The sequence below is a fragment of the Zootoca vivipara genome, chromosome 9, assembly GCF_965207765.1.
Source record: "Zootoca vivipara chromosome 9, rZooViv2.hap1.1, whole genome shotgun sequence".
Taxonomy (NCBI): Eukaryota; Metazoa; Chordata; class Lepidosauria; order Squamata; family Lacertidae; genus Zootoca; species Zootoca vivipara.
The window spans coordinates 65765812-65790998 of NC_142592.1; the positions used below are offsets into that span (position 1 = coordinate 65765812).

The following is a 25187-nucleotide window of genomic DNA, read 5'->3' on the forward strand; positions in this document are numbered from 1 at the left end:
ACCAAGGCGTGCTTTCCCATAGCTGTCGGGGACTCAATTTACAATTTACACTCAACAGGAAGCAGAACATGTTCTGCTTCCAAGGCAAAGTTCACAAACCAAAACACCTACTCTCGGGTTTGCAGTGTCCTTAATCCAAGTTGTTCATAAACTAAGCTGTTCTTAAACCAAGGTACCACTGTATAACCTTTAGAAGACATCTGAAGGCAGCCCTCTTTAGGGAAGTTTTGAATGTTTAATGTTTTATTATGCTTTTATATATGTTGGAAGCCACCCAGAGTGGCTGGACCAACCCAGTCAGATGGGCAGGGTATATTATTATTATTATTATTATTATTATTATTATTATTATTATCCCTATTTTCATCGTAGACATGTTGGAGGGTATGCTGCAGCTGTCAAGGGAGAAGGAGCAGAATGCTAGCTTTGCTCCCAAATCTGCGGTTCAAGACATCCCCTGCAGCTCTGCATCCTGACATCGGCAGCTGAGTCCTCTTGCTGACATCACAGGGGATCTCTTGGCATGAGGCGCCAGACAAGGATTAAAGCCATATCCTTTTTCCCCTCCTCCTGATTCTACATCCACTAGGAAGCAGATTGGCAGCACAGTGCGCAGTCCAGGTGCCAAAGAAGCCGGAGCATGCGCCTCAACTGTCCTTTAAACATCTGCTTTAAAATGTACCTCTCCAGATAATTGCGATCACAGCCAAATCCACATTTTGGGAGAAATCCTAGCCAAAGGATTAGCACCTCCTCCTGCCGTCCCTCCTCGCTTTCACTTTTGGCAGTCCGTCTGCCCCTACGTCAGAGCTTAGTCAGGCCTCTTGGAAAGGGAGACCTATTACTGAATCCTACAAAAGCCCCTGCCTGAGGGACTGGGGCTGCCACTGGCCAGCTGTAAATCTGTGATCAGCTCACTTTATTCCTTTGATTACTTGGGGAACTATAATTCGCTCATTTGAACACTGTGCTTCTTCCAACATCAAACATTGCCTTGCGGAGAATAAAAGAATCAGGGTGGACTATTGAGATCATCTATTAGTTCAACCCCACTCTTCAATCCAAGGGCCTCTAGCCAATGTTGATCCTATTCAGAGGAGACTAACTGAAATGAATAAACATGGATTAAGGGGTTGCTGGACTAGGTGATCCTCATAGTCACTTCCAGATCTATGGTTCTGTGATTCTATGGCTCTAATTAGGTTTATTAATTCAGCTGGTCTACTCTGAGTAAAATGTGGTTGGATACAACCTTGGATCTGCAGTGCAGGATGCAACTCACTCATAGAATCACAGAACTGCAGAGTTAGAAGGGACCACTACAGTCATTTAGTGCAATCCCCTGGCCTGCACACTAATTACAGAATTCTTCATTTGCCTGTGCAATTTCATTGTGTTAAGTATTTGCTGAGTATTTCATTATTTCAGTGGGGTGGACACAGGACTTTTTAAATACAGGCAGCAACTGTTTTAGGCGCGACTGTCCACGTGCGCATCGCGCCAAACCTGAAAGTGACCCGGAAATGTCACAGAAATGTCACTAAAAAGGGCGGGAGGGTGGGGTGGAATGGGGAACTGTGTTCCTCAATTGTGTTTCAATGATATGCAATTTCACATGAATTGGGAGTTGGCAGTATACTACTGGGTGATTATTTTAGGTTTTTAGTTTAGTGCTGTTTTTAAACTGGCTGCCACACTCTGCCTACGGAGAAATCGCTGACCATTAATTTGACAGTCAACCAATGCTTCCATCCTGCCAGCCCATGGAATCATCATGTGACCTCAGAGAGCCAATCCGACACTGTTGCCTCTTCCACAGCCCCAGGGTTTGCACACTCTCTCAGTTTGGGCAGTTCATTGCTGAGAGAAGATGCTGAGAGAAGTATTCCCATATGCTCCTAAGTTACCTCTCTTTCTACCTGCTCATCTTTTCACTCAGGGTACTTGCCACCTCTCCATGGAAAGGGCTTGGATCCTGGCACCCAACAGTTGGTTTGTGTGTTTTAATAACATTTATTCAAAAGTTACACTACAGCTTTGCCTGCTGCCATAATATCACAGAATGATCACTCCAAACCTCAATCCCACATCACTGTCATGTTGGCTTGCTGAATAACCTCACTAGGAACCCAGCCACCAATCAGGTTGGCTAGACATTTTCAATCAATATATCCCCTCCACAGAAATGTCTGTGATGATGATGGCATTGAAATATCCTGTCTGTCCTTCTTCAATAAAAGAGAAAAAGGGAGACCAGATCATGTCAAAGGTGGTTTTTTTGGTGTGATTCTTTGGAAATGCCTTTGATTACTCACCGATGGTATGTGAGGCATTCTGATGTTATCAATTTATGCCTCTGTTGGTATTCTAAAATGGCCTCGGCCCAGTATGCCTGAAGGAGCGTCTCCACCCCCACCGTTCTGAGCCGGACACCGAGGTCCAGCTCCGAGGGCCTTCTGGCAGTTCCCTCCCTGCGAGAAGCGAGGTCCCGTGGAACGCCCTCCCAGCAGATGTCAAAGATATAAACAACTCTCTGACTTTTAGAAGACATCTGAAAGCAGCCCTGTTTAGGGAAATTTTTAATGTTTGATGTTTTATTGTAATAATAATAATAATAATAATAATAATAATAATAATAATAATATTCTTTTGGGAGCTGCCCAGAGTGGCTGGGGAAACCCAACCACATGGGCAGGGTATAAATAATTTGTTGTTGTTGTTGTTGTTGTTGTTGCTATTTAAGGTTTCCTCCCATTGTTGGGCAATAACTAGTCTAGCTGCTGTGGACAAGAAGGAAATGAATTCTTTAGATGTAAGGGTAGAATCTGGACGTCAAATCTAGTGATAATATGGCAAGTGCCAAATTAGGAAGGATGGTTTGGTGATTTTGGAGGACAGGTAAAAAAACCTTTTCGCCGAAAGGCATGGACCTTTCACCCAACAGTTAACCCGAAAACGTAACTCCGGTCTTATCCCAATGGTGCCCTCATTCAATCAAGTCTCCAGCAAGATAATGGAAGTTGGATGGGGAGAGGCCGTCCAGAGCTGCATCCTAATTGCACACCGCATGTCATTCGTGCCAGCACAGCAGTGGTTACCGTGCAATTACATGCCACTATGTATAAGTGACAATGCAGTTACAGCTACTTTACCAATTACAGGGGAATTGCAACCCTGAAGCTAAGAGGGTTTTTCACTCAGATGTAATTTAGGCAAGAACAGAAGATAGAATGAAGTTGCTCAAATTTACTGGGAGTTGTGTCTGCTCAGGTTTTTATTTATTTTTTTTTGCATCAGATCAAGGAGTGGTGTCAAATTTCCGGAGAACTATAGAATCTTAATGTGCCACAGACTTCGTCGCCTGTCTTTGCTATCACCACACTTCCCAACATATGGCTTCAGGCAATAATATAGCATGTACCATGCATCGTAAAATGTGTAATTTCCTGGAAGGAAGCCTGCATTTCTCTTAGACCAAAGGTTTCCTTCCTGGTGAGTCAAGCAGGCCCTTTCATGGGTTACGTTTCACGAGAAAAAGCAAAGGCTTTCCAGGAGTAAAGTACATTTTGTAAGAGCATTTGATCCGAGGCGGCACAGAACTCCTTTCGGGGCTATATCAGCACTACAAACATATCAAATGTGTACCTGCTGAACTGTCGTGGCTGCCAGAGAACCCTAGAAATTGTAGTTTAACAATAGTGCTGAAAATTTTATGTTGGGGAAATATTTCCAACACTACAGAACTGCAGTTTCCATAGTTCCCTGAGTTGTTGAAAAATCTCTTCCCTCCTCGGGGGGAGGAGATGTTGTGGGCCCACGAGGACTTCACGTGGGGGGGAATGGTTAGCATTCCCCCCAGCCCATTGGTTGCTCCCCCGCCGCGGCGTGCCCTTGGCGCACCCAATCCGGGCGCCCCATGGGGGCGTGGCTCGGGCTTTTAACTGAGCGTGCGGTGGGGAATCGTCCTCTTTTTTCCTGACCCGGCTCATACCCCTCTACACCCGTAATCAATAAAGTTGTGGCCTTTCATGCCCATTAACCCTATGCAATGTGTCTTGTGTCTTTATTTCTTGCGGGGAGGACTCGGGGCATCGCCACACAATAACCATTAATTCTTACTGTGTGGAAACCCTTCGAATATCATAATTGTCTCTTCTACAAGCGAAACATAGCAAACTTCTTCAACCTTTCCTCATAATCATGTGAGGGCTTGTTTCTCTCTCTCTCTCTGGTAGATAAAAGGTAAAAGTAAAGGACCCCTGGACGCTTAAGTCCAGTCAAAGTTGACTATGGGGTTGCGGCGCTCATCTCACTTCAGGCCGAGGGAGCCAGCATTTGTCCACAGACAGCTTTCTGAGTCATGTGGCCAGCATGACTAAGCTACTTCTGGCGCAACGGGACACTGTGCTGGGAGCCAGAGAGCACGGAAACGCCGTTTACCTTCCCGCCACAGCGATACCTATTTATCTACTTGCACTGGCGTGCTTTCAAACTGCTAGGTGGACAGGAGCTGGGAGAGAGCAATGGGAGCTCACCCCATCGCAGGGATTCAAACCACCGACCTTCTGATCAGCAAGCCCAAGAGGCTCAGTGGTGTAGACCACAGCACCACCCAGTAGGTAGGGTAGCAGGGAAGGCTTAGAAGAAGCTGTTGCTTTTCAGAATGAGGTGTGCACTGTAACTGCAACTACATTAGCAGGTGGAATGTAGAGCTGGAAGTAGGGACAAACAAATCTGTCCATTTTGGTTTATCTCGGTTTCCCATTTTTCCAGTTATAAGTTCAGTTTCCCACATTTCCATCTCAGTTGGACAATTCAAAACAAAACAAAACAAAATCCATGTTTTTGTGTTTTTATCTTGTATCTTGATGCTGTGAACTGCCTTGAGATGTTAAGATGAAGGGCTACATACAAATTAAATAAATTGCAAAATTCAGAGGAGTATGAATCTTTGTAGGATAGCTGTTTCGCTTCTTGCTTTGTTTCAGAAAGTGCAAAGTGGAGACTGAATCAAATTTCTCCCCCAACCTTAGCTGAAAGAGACATCGAGATACAATCCAGCTGCTACTCCTCTTTGAAAGATCAAGTGTGCCCAGAATGAACCCAACCAATTACTTGCTGGGTCCTTTTACAGAGGCGAATAGTGGGGAAGACACTTTCCACCCTGGGGTCCCTTTTCCAGCACTCCACAACAAGAAAGTTCTTCCTAAATGCCAACCCAAGTCCTTCTGGATGAAGTTTCTTTCTACCGCTACCCCTTTCCATCGCACCCTGGAGTTTTGGCACCATGCATCCAAATCTAGAGTTCCCATTTCAGGCTTTCAGTTCTGTTTGCGTCACCTGCAAATGCTCAGGTACCATCATTCTGAAGCCATCGTACGGAAGCAAACACACCTCAAAGCAAGCCCAGGTGCAGCTGGAAACCTGGCACTAAGGCAGCCTCTGCCGAAGAGCAATTAGCATAATTATTATTTTGTTTTGCAGGCAAAATTGTGACTTGGGCTCCTAAGCGCCTCGGCGCGTGTGACAACAGTGCTCGATAAAATTCCAAAACAACAACAGAGAACGTTTTGCTTGGCATTTCTCGAGCATCTTGGCCTACCTTTGAGATTCCTCAGCAAACTGGCAAGCATCACTGAGTTATCCTGAGAAGGCAGGGGTGTAGCGAAGCAGCCGTTGCTGTGGCAAATGCTGCCATGAAGGTGCCTACCGGGCCATTCACGAGTTAAACGTCTGATCCTAACCATGTTATGTCAGAAGTAAGCCCTATGGATTTCAATGGGATTTGCTCCGACATAGTTATGTGCAGCTTTAAGTGGGGTGTGTGCAGCATATTCCCATTTCTTTCAACAGGTCTCTCTCACACTAAACATTCCCAGCATATGGGGCCCTGAGAGGGAACATGCAAAACCTCTGCTGTTTGCAATACCTCTTCTCTTATTTCGTACTTAATACCACCATCAGTGCAAAATGGCACTTCTTTATGAGTCACTTATCTATGCATGTGGGAATACAATTATTGTTATTTTGTAAGGATAGGTGATCTTATAAGCAGTTGTTCTGCAAATTAGTGCACATCAAAACATTAGCATGCATGGTTTCCAACTGGACTGAGTTTAATTAGCACACTGTTTCTGCTTTAGAAACAAAAACTCTTAACTCCGACCTGGAGGAGGAGCTGTGGTCTTTTCTCTATCGAACTGAACCTCAGAAAGGATTAAGAAACATCAAGGTCGGGCATAGGCAAACTCAGCCCTCCAGATGTTTTGGGACTACAACTCCCATCATCCCTAGCTAACAGGACCAGTGGTCAGGGATGATGGGAGTTGTAGTCCCAAAACATCTGGAGGGCTGAGTTTGCCTATGCCTGATCAAGGTTCAAAGCCTCTTTGAGGCCCAGTGTGATATTAGGGAGATGCCCTGCGCTTCTCCTGAGCCTGGAAAAGGTCCTCAAAACTTGTTGGGAAAGGCTCAGAATATGGGAAGAAAGCTAATTATGAGTGCCTCAGAGACTGAGCGCGCAAAGTCTGGGGAAATCAGAACCTTTTTTTTTTTAATAAAAAGGAAAGAAAGAATGTGCTTGCCACTGGTTGCAAGCAATTATGCAGGCTCCTGATATTGCCAGATCCGGGGTGCTTCTCTGTAGCTGTGATGATGCAACTTCCACTGTCAACAAAAAAAGAAAGAAAACCCACCTCGCTGCATCCCTAGCCCTAAGCGATTTCAGACGGCATCTGCTAGGATGGTGTGTGGGTGCTGTTTCTGTTTTAACAAAGTACAAAAACTTGTGAAGTCAAGCAGAGTTCCCACCCACACCCTCCCTTGCAGATGTCACAGCCCTGGGGTCGGAGAGGGATTTGGCTCCGGGAACGAAGCTAAATCCAGTTGAGCCCATTACCACACTCCTCAACAGAATGATTATTGTGCAAAACTCGAGTCGCGCCGCAGCCCCCAGACCAGCGGCGCTTTAAATAGCACCCAAATGTCTCTGTGAAGGAGCCTCTGATACTTTGCTTCCAGCTCCCCGGCTCCCCGGTTCTGTTTCCTTTTCACTTGGTTTAAAGAAAAAAGGGAAGGGGGCAAAAGAGCCTCTTGCATAACTATTCCCTTCAGCTTACTAACTGGCAAAAGCAACATAACAGCAAGGCAATGTGAGGTCAGGTTTGGCTACAAGCGGCATGTAAACAACAGCACGGAGGAGCATGCAGGAAACCGCCAGCAGGGCCACATGTGACAAAAACCTACTGAACCACATACGAAAGCAGCCGGGGGTCCCCTGCAGCAATGCCAGGCGCAGCATCTAAAATCAACTCCTTCCCAAGTAAATCTAATCGGTCGTGAGGCGTACGGCGAAGAATTACTTGCAGCTGCCAAGGGAAAGCTCTGAAAAACTCGGGCTGGGAAGGATGGTTTGGGGAGAGGAGAACGGGCAAAGAAAGCGTCCCCTGGGCAAAGTTCACCTGCACGAGGAGCTGATTAAGATCACCGTCCCGTTCTGGGCGAGAATGTATCTGCCCCGGGGTGGTGGGCCAATCGCACAAAGAGCAGGCTTAATATAGGCTCCGGAGAGAGGGCATCAGGGAGGAGGATATTGCCTGAAATATCTCAGACACAATAGCACCAGTCAGCCGCCCCAGGCCCTGTTCCACCCTGAATGAGCATGTTGTGTGAGAAGGGTCAAGGGGGAGAAACAAGAAGTCAAGGCACAGCGATGCTTTAAGTTGGGAAGGCTTGGCAAGTGGCCAGTTAAAGGGGCAGGCTGGTTTTCGGGACTCCTATTTCCTCTGCAATGTCTTATTTGTGCACACCATCATCCTCACATCCATCAACCTCACTCAGAAAGCCTGGAGACAGAACCTCTTAGAGGTGGCCTCATATAGGCAGCATTTCATTGCTGTTCAAACAGGCATCGCAGGCTTACGGAGCGCTATGAAAGCTTGCAGACCTACTTGATCCGAAATAACGGTGAATTGAAGTGTGCACAGTGCAGGCAATGATAACTCTGATGTTCACCCTACAACTTTGTCGAAATTTACTGCCTGCCTTCAGCCATAATTGATCTCAGACGGGGCTGACCCAGAAGCACTTTCCTGCACAGAAATCTTCCATTTCTTATAATAAAAAGGTAAAGGTACCCCTGACTGTTAGGTCCGGTCGCGGATGACTCTGGGGTTGCGTGCTCATCTCGCTCTATAGGCCGAGGGAGCCAGCATTTGTCCACAGACAGCTTCAGGGTCATGTGGCCAGCATGACTAAGCCACCTCTGGCGAACCAGAGCAGCGCACGGAAACGCTGTTTACCTTCCCGCCTGAGCGGTACCTATTTATCTACTTGCACTTTGACGTGCTTTTGAACTGCTAGGTGGGCAGGAGCTGGGACCGAACAATGGGAGCTCGCCCCGTTGCGGGGATTAGAACCGCCAACCTTCCGATCTGCCAGCCCTAGGCTCTGTGGTTTAGACCACAGCGCCACCCACGTCCCATTTTTGTTAAAACTTGAAGCCAAAAAGAAAAAAGCATAAAACTGTAGTGTTTGAGCTGAAAGTTCTCAAAGGATAACTTTCGGTTCAAAGTTACAGGGAGCTTAAGAGGGTGAAAGGGGAACCAAAAGTGCTAATTTCATAGAGTTGTGCAGTTAGAATCATCTAGTCCAACCCCCTACAATGCAGCTGTCCCATACAGGGATTGAACCTGCAACCTTGGCATTATCAGCGCCATCAGTGCCTAACCAAGTGAGCTATTCAGGCTCCCAACTACCCCTTTGCTTTGCTGCTGCTGCAAGTCCTGCAATGACAGGTCCCCTTGATCCCAGTCCCACCATTGGCCCATGGAGGATCTGAATTCAGAGGAACCCCAGGTCACCCAGGGAAGAGTGCTTAGCGCCCTCTGTTGCACCCTCCCAGCCTGAGGACATGGCTCTCTCTGATTCTGGGGAAGACTCTTTTGTGGTTTCTCCTCCTCCATAGCCACAAATGTGACTGCGGAACCAGCTATGGACCCCCAGAGGACTCCTTGGGTGATGGAGTCACTGGAAGGAAAATACCCTGCCAGTTGTCTTAAGCCCTCGGTCCTTCACTGAGACACCATCCATAGCCTAGACAACATACTGGGACTTAACCTGCTCTGGTGGGACTCGACTTGCCCAGACTTGACCTGAATGGAAGAGCAGTCCTTACTTTTGTCTGCCATGGATAGCCTTCGCCTCCATGAATTTTCCCAGTCCTCTTTTAAAGACATCCAAGTTGGTGACTTCTCACTACCTCTTCATTATATATCTTTTAGGGGCCAGGTGAAAACGTTCCTCTTCAACCAAGCCTTTGGTTGATTAATATTCTACAGCCTTTTCATGTGTCTGTGGAAAGAGGGGGTTTGTTTTTGTTGTTTGTTTTAATTATTTACTTGTGCTTTTATCTTGTAGTTTATACTGTGAGCTGTTGTGAGATCTTAGGACAGGCATCCCCAAACTTCGACCCTCCAGATGTTTTGGACTACAATTCCCATCTTCCCCGATCACTGGTCCTGTTAGCTAGGGGTCATGGGAGTTGTAGGCCAAAACATCTGGAGGGCCGCAGTTTGGGGATGCCTGTCTTAGGACGAAGGGTGGTGTATAAGTTTAATTCATTCAGTTAATAATACAGGTGGGAAGAGCATCGTTGCACTTGCAACAAGTGCATTAAACCCCAGCCTCAAAAATGTCCTGAGTGCACCTCTTTTCCTCATTTGAATTTAAACAATTGGCCACACAATTTTATTTTATTTTTCATGAGGCTTCTTGGCTTCTGAACCAACCTTCGCCAACCTGGAGTCCTCTAGATGTTTTGGACTACAACTCCCATCAGTGCTCCCACCAGGGGCTGATGGGAATTGTAGTCCAAAACGCCTCGAGGGCACCAGGTCCTCTAAGGCTGTTCTAAACTGCAGGTGAACCCCTCTTCCATACACAGCATCTTCCTCCCAGCTGCTGAGCAAACAGCGCAGCATGGCTGAGTCGCCAACTTCCCATTTCACTGCCTTGACTCGAGTGGTCACAGCTGCCACTCTGGCTCAGCAGCAAAGCTTGCTGCAGAAGCTGCAGACGCCGGGGCTTCGGCTTGATATTTCACTCTCACCCCCCGCCCTTCCACCCTGAGCAGCAAAACACAGCCCTGATCCCTTCCTCCTTTGCAATTATTTGTGCTCATGCCGCACTCCATTACAGCCAGGGACAAGGATGCGGCCGATCGGAATAGAGGCCCTGGACAAGCCATTACTCTGGGAAGGGAGTGTAAACGGCCAGGCGGGAGGGATATGGATGGCTTGCAAAGCCATTTGCCGCTGCACTAAAGCAAAAAGGTGGGAGGGGGGAAACAGCATGTGTTAGTAGGTGAATGCCTACTTGGGTTTTCAACAGGTGGGCCCATTGTATGCAACAGAAGGGGACTGGCGACATGTTTTTGGCACGGGGCATGCAAAAGCTCTCACATTCTTAGAGCAATTCAAAATTAAATGTGTGGCCATCTTGACTTTGAAAAGCCCTTTGAGCAATTATTCCAGGAAGCCCTGAGAACAGGGACAAAGTGCTTTAACTGTGGTGCTTGTTCTAAAAGCAGTAGCAACTGCATTGCCCGTTACTTTGCCCTAAGGAAAGCCCAGTCGGTAAAGCATGAGACTTTTAATCTTCAGGCTCATGGGTGTGAGCCCCACGTTGAGTGAAAGATTCCTACATTGCATGGGGTTGGACTCTGCCTTCCAACTTAAAATTCTATGATCCTATGATTCTCAGTGTTTTCCCTCTGCCTCTTCAGGCCCAAGCTGCCAGGATAAGGACAGGAAGCACTGCCCTCACTCTGAATTGACTTCATGGTTATCCTATCTAGGAAATCAGATGTCACGAAGCCAAATCAGAGGGAGGGTAGCCGTGTTTTGAAAGGGTGCTAAGCAGTGGCAGGGAGCAGCATGTTGCGGAAAACAAGGCAGCCGTGGACAGGAGGCAAAGACTGAGTGAAAGTCATCAAAAGGATGGTTTTCATATTTAGTTTTACCCACCTCAAGCTCTGTAGCCTGATGACTACATTGCCTCCCTTCTCTGCCTGAGACCTGGCAGCCTTATCGTCCTTATCCTCTAGTCCAGGCACCCCCAAACTTCGGCCCTCCAGATGTTTTGGACTACAATTCCCATCTTCCCTGACCACTGGTCCTGTTAGCTAGGGATCATGGGAGTTGTAGGCCAAAACATCTGGAGGGCCGCAGTTTGGGGATGCCTGCTCTAGTGCTTAGAGTGCTGGACTAGGACCTAGGAAACCAGGGTTCAAATCCCCACTCAGTCATGAAGCTAGCTGGGTTACACTGGGCCCGTCACTCACTCTCAGCCTAACCTGCCTCACAGGGTTGTTGTGAGGATTTAAATGGTGGGCAGAGATCCATGTATGCCACCTGGAGCTCCTTGGAGGAATGGGGGAGGGGCATATAAATGAAATAAATAAATAAAATAAAATAAAGCTGGCAACCATCATTAAGATATCCCAGAATGCCCTGCTTGGAACTGCCATTCCCATCTCCACTACCACAAAGGAAAAATGGCCCTCAGAATGGGGCATTCTGGGAAATAGAAAAAATGAGTGGTATATTGCCCCAATTCCCTTTATTTTTGAAAATGGGGCTGCGGAATGGAGGAAGGTGGCAGTTTGACACAGTTCAAAAGAATTCTGGTAGGTCCCCTCCCAGACTGCACCCAGCGACTTGCATTATGCGAAATAGGAGAGGCAGTGTCCGTCCGTCCCCCCCTCACTTCCACCACTCCTGGCTCAAAGGACAACCAAGAGTTTCTAGTTAGCATCCTGACTTACTGCACTGCTGCAGCGGATGTCCTTCACTTTAAGCCAGGCCAAATCCAAAGTGCCTTCGCCCCTATAGCAGGACTGCAGCCTGTCTTTGATGCGGTCGTTAATTCTCTTCAGAGCAAAGATGCACAGGGCCGACTCATCCAAGGACTTCATCTTCCTCTTCTGCCCCTTGGAGAAGACGGCGAAGAGGACGTCGTCCTCCGGCCTGATGCCCAGTGACCTGGCCAAGATGGCTCCCGCCTTGGACAGGTGGGCCGCCTGCAGCAATCGGTATTCCACCCCGTTCTTCTCGCAGCCAATGGGCACTTCGACGTACGAGTTGAAGGCCGTGTCTTCTTTGCACAGGCGGACCAGCTTGGAGGTGTAGACTTGCTCCTTAGTGGTGGAGCCCGGCGGAGAAATCATCTCGGGCTGGAGGGTGAGAAAGTAGACGAAATTACCACTGCTGAAGCCATAGATGTAGTATATGTCGAAGTCAGGGATGATGGTAAACGTATCCGACGGGATCTTGATCATGGAGGCCACAAACTCGTCGTGGAAAACGTAAGCAAACATCCCTTCTGCCTCGGAGTTCTTGGGGAGCTTTCTGCTAGAGATTGTGGGGAAGTACTCTGGCTTGCCATCCACGGCGGTAGCAATGAAGAGCTTGTCGTCCATGTTGTTGTAAGAGACTATCACCCCAAAAACCGAGCCGCTCTCGTTCACCCCGGAGAGGTAGTGTTCCTTGTTGTGGAAGGGCTCCCCGAGCTTAAACAGGTCGTCCAACCTCAAGAGTTTGCAGATGCCCTGGTACAAGCTGCCGCAAGCAATCAACCTGTTCTCCTTGTAGTCTATGAGGAGCATCTTGTTGATGTTGTTTGTGGACTTCAAGGGTTCGTTGCAAGGCTGGACCAGTTTGGGAGGGTAGCACTTTGGGTTGTCGCTATCCGGGCCCGTCTGGTGAAACGTCAGCATCTCCAGATCGCTGGAGAGTTTGTAGATCCAATTGACGGCCCCCAGGTAGATGTTGCCTCTCCTCTCGTCCACCACCAAGTGGTTGAAATGCACGTCCGCCGTTTCCACAGTGAAGGTGAGGAAAGGTCTCTTTGGGTTGGGAGGCTGCTGCCTCGTGGTGGAAGGCAGCATGACGGCACAAGGAAGGAGGTGCAAGACGAGGCAAGTCCACCTCCACGTGTCTCCCGGCATGGTTACAAAAAAGAGAGAGAGTTTTGTATTCCTAGAGCGGCAGGAAGTGACTTTAGAGGTGCGAGCGTTTTCAAAGTGCCGACCCTCCAGTGGAGATTATCCTAAGGGGGAAAAGGGGTGGGGGGGGGAAGAGAGAGGGAGAAAGAAACATTATTTAGAAGCATGTCCCCATCCTCCCTACTTCAAAAACCATGCCATCATCAGAGAAAGCTTATTTAATTGCTAATCCTCGCCTTTTCATCTCTGCAGCAAGGCTGGCACAAAGGGAGCCCCCTCAAACGATGAGATGCCAAGGCAGAATAAGCAAGCGGCCAGGCCAGGCTCATTGTCAAAACAGCAGAGAATATACTAGGAGGACGAGAGAAGCAGGCAGAGGTTCAGATTAAACAAAGTGCCTTTTTAGGGCAGCAGCCTAGTACCATGGAGAGTACTAATGGTACTATTTAGGGGTTAAAGGTAAAGGGTAAAGGGACCCCTGACCATTAGGTCCAGTCGCGGACGACTCTGGAGTTGCGGCGCTCATCTCGCTTTCTGGCCAAGGGAGCTGGCATACAGCTTCCGGGTCATGTGGCCAGCATGACTAAGCTGCTTCTGGCGAACCAGAGCAGCGCACGGAAACGCCGTTTACCTTCCCGCTGTAGCGGTACCTATTTCTCTACTTGCACTTTGACGTGCTTTCGAACTGCTAGGTTGGCAGGAGCAGGGACCACGCAACGGGAGCTCACCCCTGTCACAGGGATTCGAACCGCTGACCTTCTGATTGGCAAGCCCAAGAGGCTCAGTGGTTTAGACCAAAGCACCACCCGCGTCCCTATTTAGGTGTTAAGCAGGTGCAAATCCCCCAGTCATAAGTCATAGTTGTCCCATCTCCTGGTGCCACCCCACCTAGAGATGGTCCTCAGAGCTCCACCACCACCACCACCTGTGCCAATCAGCTCGAGAAACCCAAACTCCTCCCACCTGATCTCCACCTGCCTTGAGCCATGCTTCTCCAGCTGCACTTTTACGTGAAAGTGCTCAGAATGACTCTAAAAGTAAATCCGGGAAGAGGGTCGCCATATCAAATTGCACGCACCCATGTGCAGAAAAGCCTGCCAGAGCTAACAACTGACTGTGCCCTGTATGTCTGTAAAGTGGTGCCTCGCTAGACGAATTTAATTCGTTCCACGGGTCAATTCGTATAACGAAAAATTCGTCTAGCGAATCCCATAGGAATGCATTGAATTTTATTTTATTTTTATTTTTTGCCCATAGGAACGCATTAATTGAATTTCAATGCATTCCTATGGGAAACCGCGATTCGCTAGACGAATTTTCCACAAAACGAATTCGTGTAGCGAGGCAACCACTGCTCGAAAAATCTCTTTGTTAAGCGAAAAAATTGTATTACAGGGCATTCATCTAGCGAGGCACCACTGTATTTATTTATTTATTTAATTTTCATTTCATTTGGTAATAAAACAACAACAACTCACAAAGCTGTTTGCAAAAAGGGTAAAACAAAATAAAAAATTAAAAGTGGTTAAATAGCTGTTTAAAGTGTTTGAACAACAATTAAAATCAGCCTCGGCCCAGTTTATCTGAAGGAGCGTCTCCACCCCCATCGTTCAGCCCAGGCACTGAGGTCCAACGCCGAGGGCCTTCTGGTGGTTCCCTCACTGCGAGAAGCAAAGCTACGGGGAACCAGGCAGAGGGCCTTCTCAGTAGTGGCACCCACCCTGTGGAACACCCTCCCACCAGATGTCAAAGAGATAAAAAACTACCTGACATTTAGAAGGCATCTGAAGGCAGCCCGGTTTAGGGAGGCTTTAAATGTGTGACATTTTGATGTATTTAAAATTTTTGTTGGAAGCTGCCCAGAGTGGCTGGGGAAACCCAGCCAGATGGGCGGGGTACAAGTAATAAATTATTATTATTATTATTATTATTATTATTATTATTATTATTATTATCTAAACATGGGTTGAAGGATGCTACATATCTGTCTAGACGTGTCTGAGCAAAAATGTTTCCAGCAGGTACCGAAAAGAGTACAGCAAAGGGGCATGCCTGGTTTCAATAGGCAGGGAGTTCCAAAGTTTGGGTGCTGCCATACAGAAAGATTGATTTGTTATAAATGTGGGGTGAGTGTGTACGTCACTGAGAGTGCACCCCCCCCCAAAAAAGTGTGCAGACAATCACGGTTCCCTATTTATTGCACACGTATTATACAAATATAAATATAAACGATGGCCCTTGTGGTCTCTTCCAACTCTATGATTCTATGATTCTAAACACTTGTGGCTCCCATACTTTCTCAAGCCTTCCAATGCAAATGTGTGATCAGCTGTCAGGAAGCAGCCATGCCTTCACAAACATAACTTGGAAATAATCCTTTTTACTCATCGCTGCACCCACACAATTCTAATAATAGTAAAGATCCCCATTCAAGTGAATGCGGAGTATTGAGTGATGGGGGCTTTTTGCACAGGCAGGGAGAAGCGACGCAAAGGCACAACGGGGTACCTGAGATATAGCGCGCCTTCAGAACAATTGGATCACATTCACCATATGCTCAGCGCCATCCATGGAGCAACAGGTGGCTCAGGATCCGGCTCTCCAAAGCAAGTCATCAGGTATTTGCTGAACGAGGAGAGCCTGCCAAGCTCTCTTGCTGAGTCTCGGGCACAGCATCTCCCAAAATGCAGAGACGAAGAAGCGCAGCGCCTCCAAAATGCTCGTGGCTCATATCCGAGTACAGTGAAATTACAGCGCCTCCGTCAAAAAGAACCTAAACAGCTAATGTGATAGCAATACCCAGCCTATCGTCACACGGCGCTCCGAAGAGACTGATTAAAAACAAACACCAAGGAAACAAAAGATAAAGAGCAAGGCAGAATGAGGCCGGAGGCTCTGGATTCTGCCGCTTTGTTTATTTCCAGACAAAACCCAAGCCAGCCTTCTGCAGCAGCTTTGAAACTACAGCAAAGAGGATGCTTGTAGGAAGACAGGAAAACAGAGGAGGCATTATGTATGGAACCACAAAGAGAAATGTCACCTTCAGTATCAAGGGCCGGCCAGACCATTAGCCATGCTGAGGCAGCCGCCTCAGGCAGCAGGTTGGGGAGAGCTGGAAAGTAACGAGAAAGGCGTTCTCGTGTGCTTTTGCCTGTCCTCCTTCTGCTACAAATGCCACACTATGAAGGTCTCACTGCCACCAGCCTGGGCAGGGTTCAGGGCCTGCCAGCTTCTCAGACCGCCTCCAGTCATAGCTGCCAAGTCTCCCGTTTTCCCCGGGAAATCCTCGTTTTTCCAGCTGTTCCTAGCTGAAAAAACAGATTTTTTTGTTTTTCCCCGGTTTATTCTGGCGTGGCGGCCATTTTGGAACTGGGTGGAGCATGCTCAGAAGCGACTTTTGATGCTGCTCTGCCCAGTTCCAAAATGGCTGCAGTGCGACTTCTGGCGCGGCGGCCATTTTGGAACTGGGCAAAGCAGCATCAAAAGTCACTTCTGAGCATGCTCCGCCCAGTTCCAAAATGGCGGCAGCGCTACTTCCGGTCTGCTATTTCCGGCCCGGTCCCTTATTTCTCTGCCACAACTTGGCAGGTATGCCTCCAGTCACCTCATGTTGTGGCTGTCATAAAACTGCACTGTGAAAGCTCTGCTCCATAATCCTTTGCGATTACGGCAGCCATCAAAATGTCACCTAAACGGATGTTGGATGCTAATCTGGGTGTCTCTTCTTGGACAAAATATCCATGCAGAAGATCCCAGGTAATTTTATGTTGTGAGCCACCCTGAGATCTACGGGTATAGGGCAGTATACAAATTTAATAAACAACATAAACCAGGGGTCCCCAAACTAAGGCCCGGGGGCCGGATGCGGCCCAATTGCCTTCTCAATCTGGCCCGCGGACAGTCCGGGAATCAGCATGTTTTTACATGAGTAGAATGTGTCCTTTTATTTAAAATACATCTCTGGGTTATTTGTGGGGCATAGGAATTCGTTCATATTTTTTTTCAAAATATAGTCCGGCCCCCCACAAGGTCTGAGGGACAGTGGACCGGCCCCCTGCTGAAAAATTTTGCTGACCCCTGACATAAACAAACAAACAAACAATCCCCTGAATCTTATACTGTAAACCGCCCTCTGATCCTCGGATGAAGGGCGGTATATAAATTTAATAAATGAATGAAATAAATAAACCTTCATGGCAGGCTGGGAGAGAACCCTGCCTGAAACCTTGGAGAGCTGCTGCCGGCCAGTGTAGACAATATGGAGCTAGATGGAAGCAGAGTCTTACTCAGGAAGCTCCCTGTGTTCCTATGGGTGGGGCCAAAGAGAGTTTCAATATGCCTACGAAAACTTTCCAGCGGTGTTCTGCCGACCGCTAAGGTTATCGCCAGTTGCCACCTGAAGCAAAATCTGCTGTGGTTTTTGAAAGGTCTGTCCCCGGGCAAAACTGCTAAAACTACAAACACCTGAGATAGTTTTGCACATCCCTACCTGAAAAAATCCCTACCTGGGGGACACGGGTGGCGCTGTGGGTTAAACCACAGAGCCTAGGGCTTGCCGATCAGAAGGTCGGCAGTTTGAACCCCGCGACGGGGTGAGCTCCCGTTCCTTGGTCCCAACTCCTGCCAACCTAGCAGTTCAAAAGCACATCAAAGTGCAAGTAGATAAATAGGTACTGCTACAGCGGGAAGGTAAATGGCGTTTCCGTGTGCTGCTCTGGTTCACCAGAAGCGATTTTGTCATGCTGGCCACATGACCTGGAAGCTGTACGCCGGCTCCCTCGGCCAATAACACGAGATGAGCGCCGCAACCCCAGAGTCAGTCACGACTGGACCTAATGGTCAGGGGTCCCTTTACCTTTACCTGCAAAAACACAGGCAGATCTGCTGCGAGATCGCAAAGACGTGTGTGGCACGCTTCTCAAAACGCCGGGGAGCGAACTGTCTCGGGGTGCCCTTGAGCAAACACTGCAAGCGAGGCCACGGCACCCGGGGACGCGCGCTTTGCTAAATTCTTGTGCTGCAAAGCACATCCCATCTCCCAAGCCGCTTGGAGCTCTTTAAAGCAAAGGGCTGAGGCGCTAGGAGGAAGCAGCCAGCTGTGAGCTTTTTATTGGTCACGTTTGAACTGGCTGGGTAACTGCACAGCGCTGATTAAATACCCCGAAGTCATGCGCCGCACTGTAGCAGACACAGCAAGAACTCCAGCCTGGCACTCTTCCCATGCTCCCTTGGTGGTGGTTGTTTATTTCGCCCTCTCAGGAATAATTCTCAGGGCCTTAGCTCTTGCTGTGGTAAATCTGCACCTAGGCTGTCCCTTTTGAGGCTGCAGTTGAGGCCTCGCAAGATCGAGGCAGATCCCCATAATAAGCAGAATGACTTCCACATTAAAACAATATGTAATAAGTTCTGGCAAGTTCTGGATTAAAAAAAGCCCTGTGAGGAGGGAATTTGTTTGTATGGAGGAATATTTCAGTCAAAACATCTTTCGGCCTCAGGTAGTGCGGCCCAAACGACTTAGCGAGAATTGTTGGGATCTCAGGACAAATTTTAAAAAATAAACCACTTCTTCACGAGGTGCATAGTTTAACTATAGGACAGGAGGAAGCCTTGATGCTAGATGGTTTTTAAAGAGGATTAGGCAGATTCCTGAAGGAGGGGGCCATCAATGGCTACTAGCCAGAATGGCTATGCTCTGCCTCTATAGGGAGAAGCAGCTAGTCTTCTGAATAGGCTATCACTTGCTGGAAACCACAGGAGGAGAGAGGGCTCTTGTGGTCAGATCCTGCTTGTGGATTTCCCATAGGCATCTGGTCGCCCACTGTGAGAACAGGATGCTGGTCTCGATGGGCCATTGGCCTGATCCTGCAGGCTCTTTGCATTGTTCTCATGGTGTTAACCAAACCTCTCAGATGTATGGCAGTTGCTGAGTTGCGAAGGGAGCACTGTGTGCATGATCTTTCTTTCTTTTTTACCTCACGAGGGCCAAAACTGACACCAAACACGAGTTTGCTATCTGAGAAAGAAGTAGGCCTCACACTAGAGTAGGCCTCACTCTGGCCACTGTAATGTATTATAGTGTTGCTGGATAAAATATGAAAATGCAGGCACACAGGTACACACCCCAAAATAGGCAGAGGCTATCTTCACCTCCTAGCTCTTCCTCCACAGAATCTATAATATAAATTATAGTGCTGTGTAATGAAGATGCCTCTGTGGGGAGGCTGTTCCATAGCTTAGGGGCCACCACAGAGGAGGCCCTCTTCCCAGGCTGTCACCCCCGAGCCTCTGGGGGTGCAGGAACTGCCAAGAGGGCTTCCTCTGCCTATCTCAGCACCCAAAAGGGTCTGTGGGGAAGGAGGCAGTCTTTCAGATATTTGGGACTCAGTCGATTAGGGGCTTTAAAACGTGGCCCTAGAAGGTGGAGAACACAATCAGAGCAAATCAGGTTTCACTTGGCACGGAAGATCACCTCAGAAGGCGGTGGGTTCTGCTTCGTTGGAGGTTTTTAGACAAAAGTTGGCAGGTGGTTTTTCCGTCGTGATTCCTGCATTGCAGGGGGTTGGACTAGATGACCCTTGGTGTGCCTCCCAACCCTACAGTTCTGCGATGCCACGGCAAAGTTTCACAGCTCTCCTCTTTTTCTCTCTCTTCAGGTTGTGTTTAAGAGAACAGCAGAAACAGGAGTAACGGGAGAGCTTTGCACCACCCACATGTCCTATTAACAAGCTGCGGCCTTCAGCCATTCTCACGTCTCCCCTTTCCTGAGCTCTGCGAGGGGACAGCTGGCTAGGATGGACCTCGCGGTTAATGAACCGCTGCCAGCGCTAATCCGGCACTGCCTCCCTCCGCTTACCTTTGCTCTGCTCCAGAGATGCCGGAGCGAGAGGGGGCCCTGCGCGTGGGATGCTGACTAAGGCAAGCTTGCGGCAACGGATTCACTGTGCAGCAATTCAGCACCAAGCTCAGCTACACAATCCTCCTTAATCTCAGCTGAACATTTTCTTTCCCCCCTCCGGCTTCTTTTAATAAACCCTGATTACCATGGGCAGAGCTTTTTCTTTGGAAACCTGCACAGAGAGAGCGAAAATTCAGCCAAGGGACATTGTCAACAGCTTTTTGCACCCCCCCCCCCCTCAGCAAAGAGCACCTTCCAACTGCAGCTAAGTCCCTTCTCCCTCCCTTTAAGTCACAGCCAGGTGGAAATTGAAGGCAGGCCTCCCTCTGAGAGGATCCTACCCGGAGAGAGTCTTTTCTACCGAGCTTAGAGTAATAAACAGATCTCAGCCGCACAAACACACGCCGAAATAATAATAATAATAATAAAGCAAGCTGCAGCATGTCCAAACAGAGAGATTAAATTTCTACACCTCCTCGGGAAATCTCCAGGGGCTGTTTAACTCCAGACCAAACACCTGACCGATTCCGGCAACTGGCTCATCCGGTCCAGGAGATAATCTTCTGCGCTGGGCCATGCTGTGCGCATCAGACACGGCACACACAGAACATGAACAACACAGGACAATTGTCTCTCTGTGTGTGTGTGTGTGTGTGTGTGTGTGCACCTGCTCTTGGTGCTTTTCAGGAGGGATATGCCCATTGGAAATCGGGAACAGCTCTCTTAAAGCACAAAGCATAAGAACAGTTTTCCTATTTACCATGGCGCTTGGCTGCAATGAGCTGCAAGGTTGGGAAGCATCATTGTCACATTTGCATCCCACCTCTTCTCCAAGGAGCAGCACGAGGTGGCACATACGGGTCTCACCCTCCTCCCTGTTTTATCCCCATAACATCCCTGTGAGGTAGGTTTGGCTGAGAAACTGTGACTGGACCAAGCTTAATGGCCAAGCAGGGATTTGAACCCTAAAATAATGATAAACCACTGAGTGGTGAGTATAATATGCAAGAACAGTAAGCATAAATTTTGAAGCTGAGATTTTCAGAAAACCCAAACCCTGATTCAGATCTATTTCTTAGGAAGGCTAGGATGAGTTGGAATGTGGGCATTGGCCCAGTTAATCCCAATGGGATCTACTGGGCAGGGGTTCAAAGCTTCTCTGGGCAACTCACTATCTTTCAGTCTAAGCCTAGCCCTCACCAGGTTGAATAGCAATGAGAGAAATTAAGACACAGGTTAAAGAAACAAGATATAGTTGCCACTGCACATTGGCTTTGAAACACACCACCGGTGCCAGAAGAAGAAGAAGAAGAAGAAGAAGAAGAAGAAGAAGAAGAAGAAGAAGAAGAAGAAGAAGAAGAAGAAGAAGAAGAAGAAGAAGAAGAAGAAGAGGAGGAGGAGGAGGAGGAGGAGGAGGAGGAGGAGGAGGAGGAGGAGGAGGAGGAGGAGGAGGAGGAGGAGGAGGAGGAGGAGGAGGAGGAGGAGGAGTAGTTTGGATTTGATATCCTGCTTTATCACTGCCGGAAGAAGTGGCTAACATTCTCCTTTCCCTTCCTCCCCCACAACAAACTCTCTGCGAGGTGAGTGAGGCTGAGAGACTTCAAAGAAGTGTTACTAGCCCAAGGTCACCCAGCAGCTGCATGTGGAGGAGCAGAGACACGAACCCGGTTCCCCAGATTGCAAGTCTACCACTCTTAATCACTACCACACTGGCTCTCCACAAAAGCATGGCTCCAAGCAGTTTCCTCCTTGCCCCTCTCAATTCCCAGGTAAAACCCACTCTTTAGTGACACATTGGAGCAAACGTCATTCCGGGGGAAACCCAAATTGCCACTTGCTCTGACTGAGCACTAAAGAAGAAAGCAGCAGGAGAAGAGGAAGTGTGGATAAGCCCCAAGTCAACATGGATTGACTTCCCCGCATCAACAAGAGCCTGGAAATTGAAAAGTGGAATCAGCCATTGCATTTCCAGAGAGTTCACTACACGCAGAGCCACCACTTGGCTGGACTTGGGTGCCTCCATCCCTCCCCCCACTCGCCCGCTGGAAACCTCCTTTCCGGTTTCCAGTTGAGATTTTTTTTTTATTAAAAAAATGAAAATAGGGAAAAAATGCCATTATCCTCCACAGAGGTCCAGGAGTCAAAAAGAGAAGTGACGTGAGCGGGCTCTAATGGAATGCTTTGCACTTATGTTGACAGAGGTCTCCCGCCGTGAGAAAATTCCAGGCTGGGCTGTGGCAAGGGTGATTGACTATAAGTGGTCTGTGGATAGCTGTAATAAGGTTGTTTGGGTGGTACTGGTAAGTAAGGGCTCAGCTACTCCCTTTCTCCCCACTGCTGACTAGCAGGGGAAGCTGCCCACTGCCCTATCTCCTTGGATAAATGCCCTTAACCGGTGGTTATCCCCCAGATTATGGACAGGGGCAAAAAGATGAGAATTCCCCCTGCTGTCTCTGCTCTAATGGGTAATAGACTAACACTCTAAGGCAGAGCTTTCCAAATGGTGTGTAGATGTGCCGCGCGAACATTCCCTGCGCTCCTCCCGGGGCTGGAAAGGGGTTAGTTTACTGACTCAAGTAAAACTGAATTACTGTGTCGCGAAATGGTACATGTCTAAAAAGTGTGTCACAAACATGAAAAGTTTGGAAAGCTCTGCTCTAAGGGTTATTTTCCTTCCTAGCCCCCTTGCAACTTGCTTTTGCTCCAGCTGTTTTCACGTAGACCTTTAATACAGGAAAGCTTTTTTTCTCTGTTGGGGATCTTCAAACTGTGCCATTGGATAAGCTTTGGAAGACCTGAGGTGACCGAAGCAGAGCTCCTTGCGAGACCCAAACTCATCTGCAGCTTATCAATAAAGTTAACTAACGGCTGGATTCCAACATTCGTGAACACACACCCACACCCTGGTCTTCCAATGTGATGGGTCCAAGTGTAAAAACTGTCTTGTGTCTTTAGCAATTTGCTCTTCAAAGCCATTCTCACATAACATTATCAGCATGTAATGCGATGTAAACTAATGTAAATTGTGCAATGATCTGCTAGAGCTTGCTCTCTGTTATCTTCACTGGGCAAAACCTCTGCTCTTTAAAGTTAGCCCTCTTGTGTTTTACAACCTCCTTAACTCTGCTATTGAAATGCAAGAACTCCCCCCCCCCCCAAATCTGTAGAACCTCTTCAACGAAAGGGCTATCTCTTAAAATACAGGATATTTAGGAAGCTGCTTTATATATAGGAGCTTTGCATGCAGGGCAGTCTCGAGCAGGTCGGCCGCCCTGGCGCTGAGGGGTGGAGATCGCTCCGGCGCCCCCGCCCTCGCAGGGTGCAGCATGGTTTCCGTGCGGCTTTGCCGCACGGCGCCCTGTCTACCGGCCTGGCGCCCTGCCGCCCTGCCGCACCGCGCCACCAGGGATCTACCTAGAGCCAGCCCTCTTTGCATGAATGTAACATTTTTTATATGTGACTTGTGTGTTACTTCAGTTTTCTGTACACTGCTTAGATATATATTTAATGTATTAAGCGGTATAGAAATTAAATAATCCAATCCAATCATTCATCCACACAAGTGGAAATTTAAATGGGACTTTAAAAGCTGCTTCTGCAATGGCTTCAGCTTGCAAGGCAGTAAAACACATCTGGAGAGGCTGCAGACAAAACATTCTTTTTATCCCTTAGACTTTGTTGCCCGCACAAGTCCTGAGGGCTTCCCAGGGATCGGGCCCTTTGTTTGCACATACAGATGTTGGAGCGCCATCAACACTCATTCTACAGCAGCAGCAACAACAACGTAATTGCTTAGCCTCATTAGCGAATATTTATCGTCGCTGCAGAAGGAGCGCTATTGTTTGGAGGTGCGATTAAAAAGCTGAGCAACGCAAGGCATTCGCACCTGTATCCGCCGCACCTTTTGAACCATGACCAGCATCACTTGCCACCAAGCAACCAGAATTTTACCGGAAGGATGGTAAGATCCATTGTCTTGACCAAGGGCCCAAACTGAATCACGCAAAGCTAAAGAAAGGAGGTGGGGGGAATGCGTAAGTTCTTCTTGCAAACTGGTGCGCCTGCATGGACTGTCATGCAGCGAGAAAGGTTGCTAATGTTTAGCTGTGCCTTTAAAGAGCTATTTGATCTGCGGCAATTAACAGGTGACAACAGAAAATGCTTCAGCTGCTAATTTTAACATGTCAAATGGCTGTTAAAGGCACAAGAGTATAGGCCAGGCCTACTCCCCCCCCCATCTGAACAGCTGGCAATGGTAATCACATCTCTGCACACTGAGGTGTCACAGGGAGCTGGTGGATTCAGAAATCTGTGCAGTCAGGATTGTGGGTGCAAATGCATTCAGAACCCTGTCACCGTGTGGCATTCCACCTCTCAGTATAGAGGTCAGTCATGGTGGTGGCCAACAGAGGCAGATTTAGGACAGCACGACCAGTTCCCCCACACTGGGCACGGGGGGGGGGGGACCACAAGATATCACAATTATGGTGTAGCGCACATGCAGAATGGAAGGCGAGAGGTGGGGGGGCACCAAATTTTGGCTTCGCACAGGGCGCTGCTGAAATTTGAAAGACCAAAGCCAGCCCCTGTCGCCAATCATATGTGTGTTAGTCTCCCGGCCATAGGCAAAGAAGCAATTTGTTCTGGAGGTCCGTTCTTAACCTGAGGTACCACTTTAGCTAATGGGGCCTGCCGCTGCCGCTGTGCCGTCGTCGTGTGATTTCTATTCTTATCTTGAATTATGGTGCTGGAGGAGACTCTTGAGAGTCCCATGGACTGCAAGAAGATCAAACCTATCCATTCTGAAGGAAATCAGCCCCGAGTGCTCACTGGAAGGACAGATCGTGAAGCTGAGGCTCCAATACTTTGGCCACCTCATGAGAAGAGAAGAATCCTTGGAAAAGACCCTGATGTTGGGAAAGATGGAGGGCACTAGGAGAAGGGGACAGCAGAGGAGGAGATGGTTGGACAGTGTTCTCGAAGCTACAAACATGAGTCTGACCAAACTGCGGGAGGCAGTGCAAGACAGGAGTGCCTGGCGTGCTCTGGTCCATGGGGTCATGAAGCATCGGACACGACTAAATGACTAAACAACAACAACAACAATCCTGAAGCAAAGTTCTTAACCCGAGGTACTATTTCTGGGTTAGCGGAGTCTGTAACCTGAAGCGTCTGTAACTTGAAGCGTCTGTAACCCGAGGTACCACTGTAATAGAAACACAACTGTGTTGCGACAGTTCCACTTTGTAAACAAGACAGGAACATTTAGAACTCCAAAATCGAGGGGGA

At 48.3% G+C, this 25187-nt stretch overlaps 1 protein-coding gene across 1 annotated transcript in view; it reads right to left on the bottom strand.

Moving 5' to 3' along the window:
* The window catches only part of LOC148684675 (plexin-A4-like), a 298024-nt gene that overhangs the window by 242430 nt on the left and 30407 nt on the right, over nt 1-25187 (bottom strand). The window contains exon 2 of the mRNA XM_088651912.1: nt 11825-13107. Within this exon, the coding sequence (XP_088508038.1) occupies nt 11825-13006 (1182 nt within the window). The 5' untranslated portion in view covers nt 13007-13107. The remainder of the gene's footprint in view (nt 1-11824; nt 13108-25187) is intronic.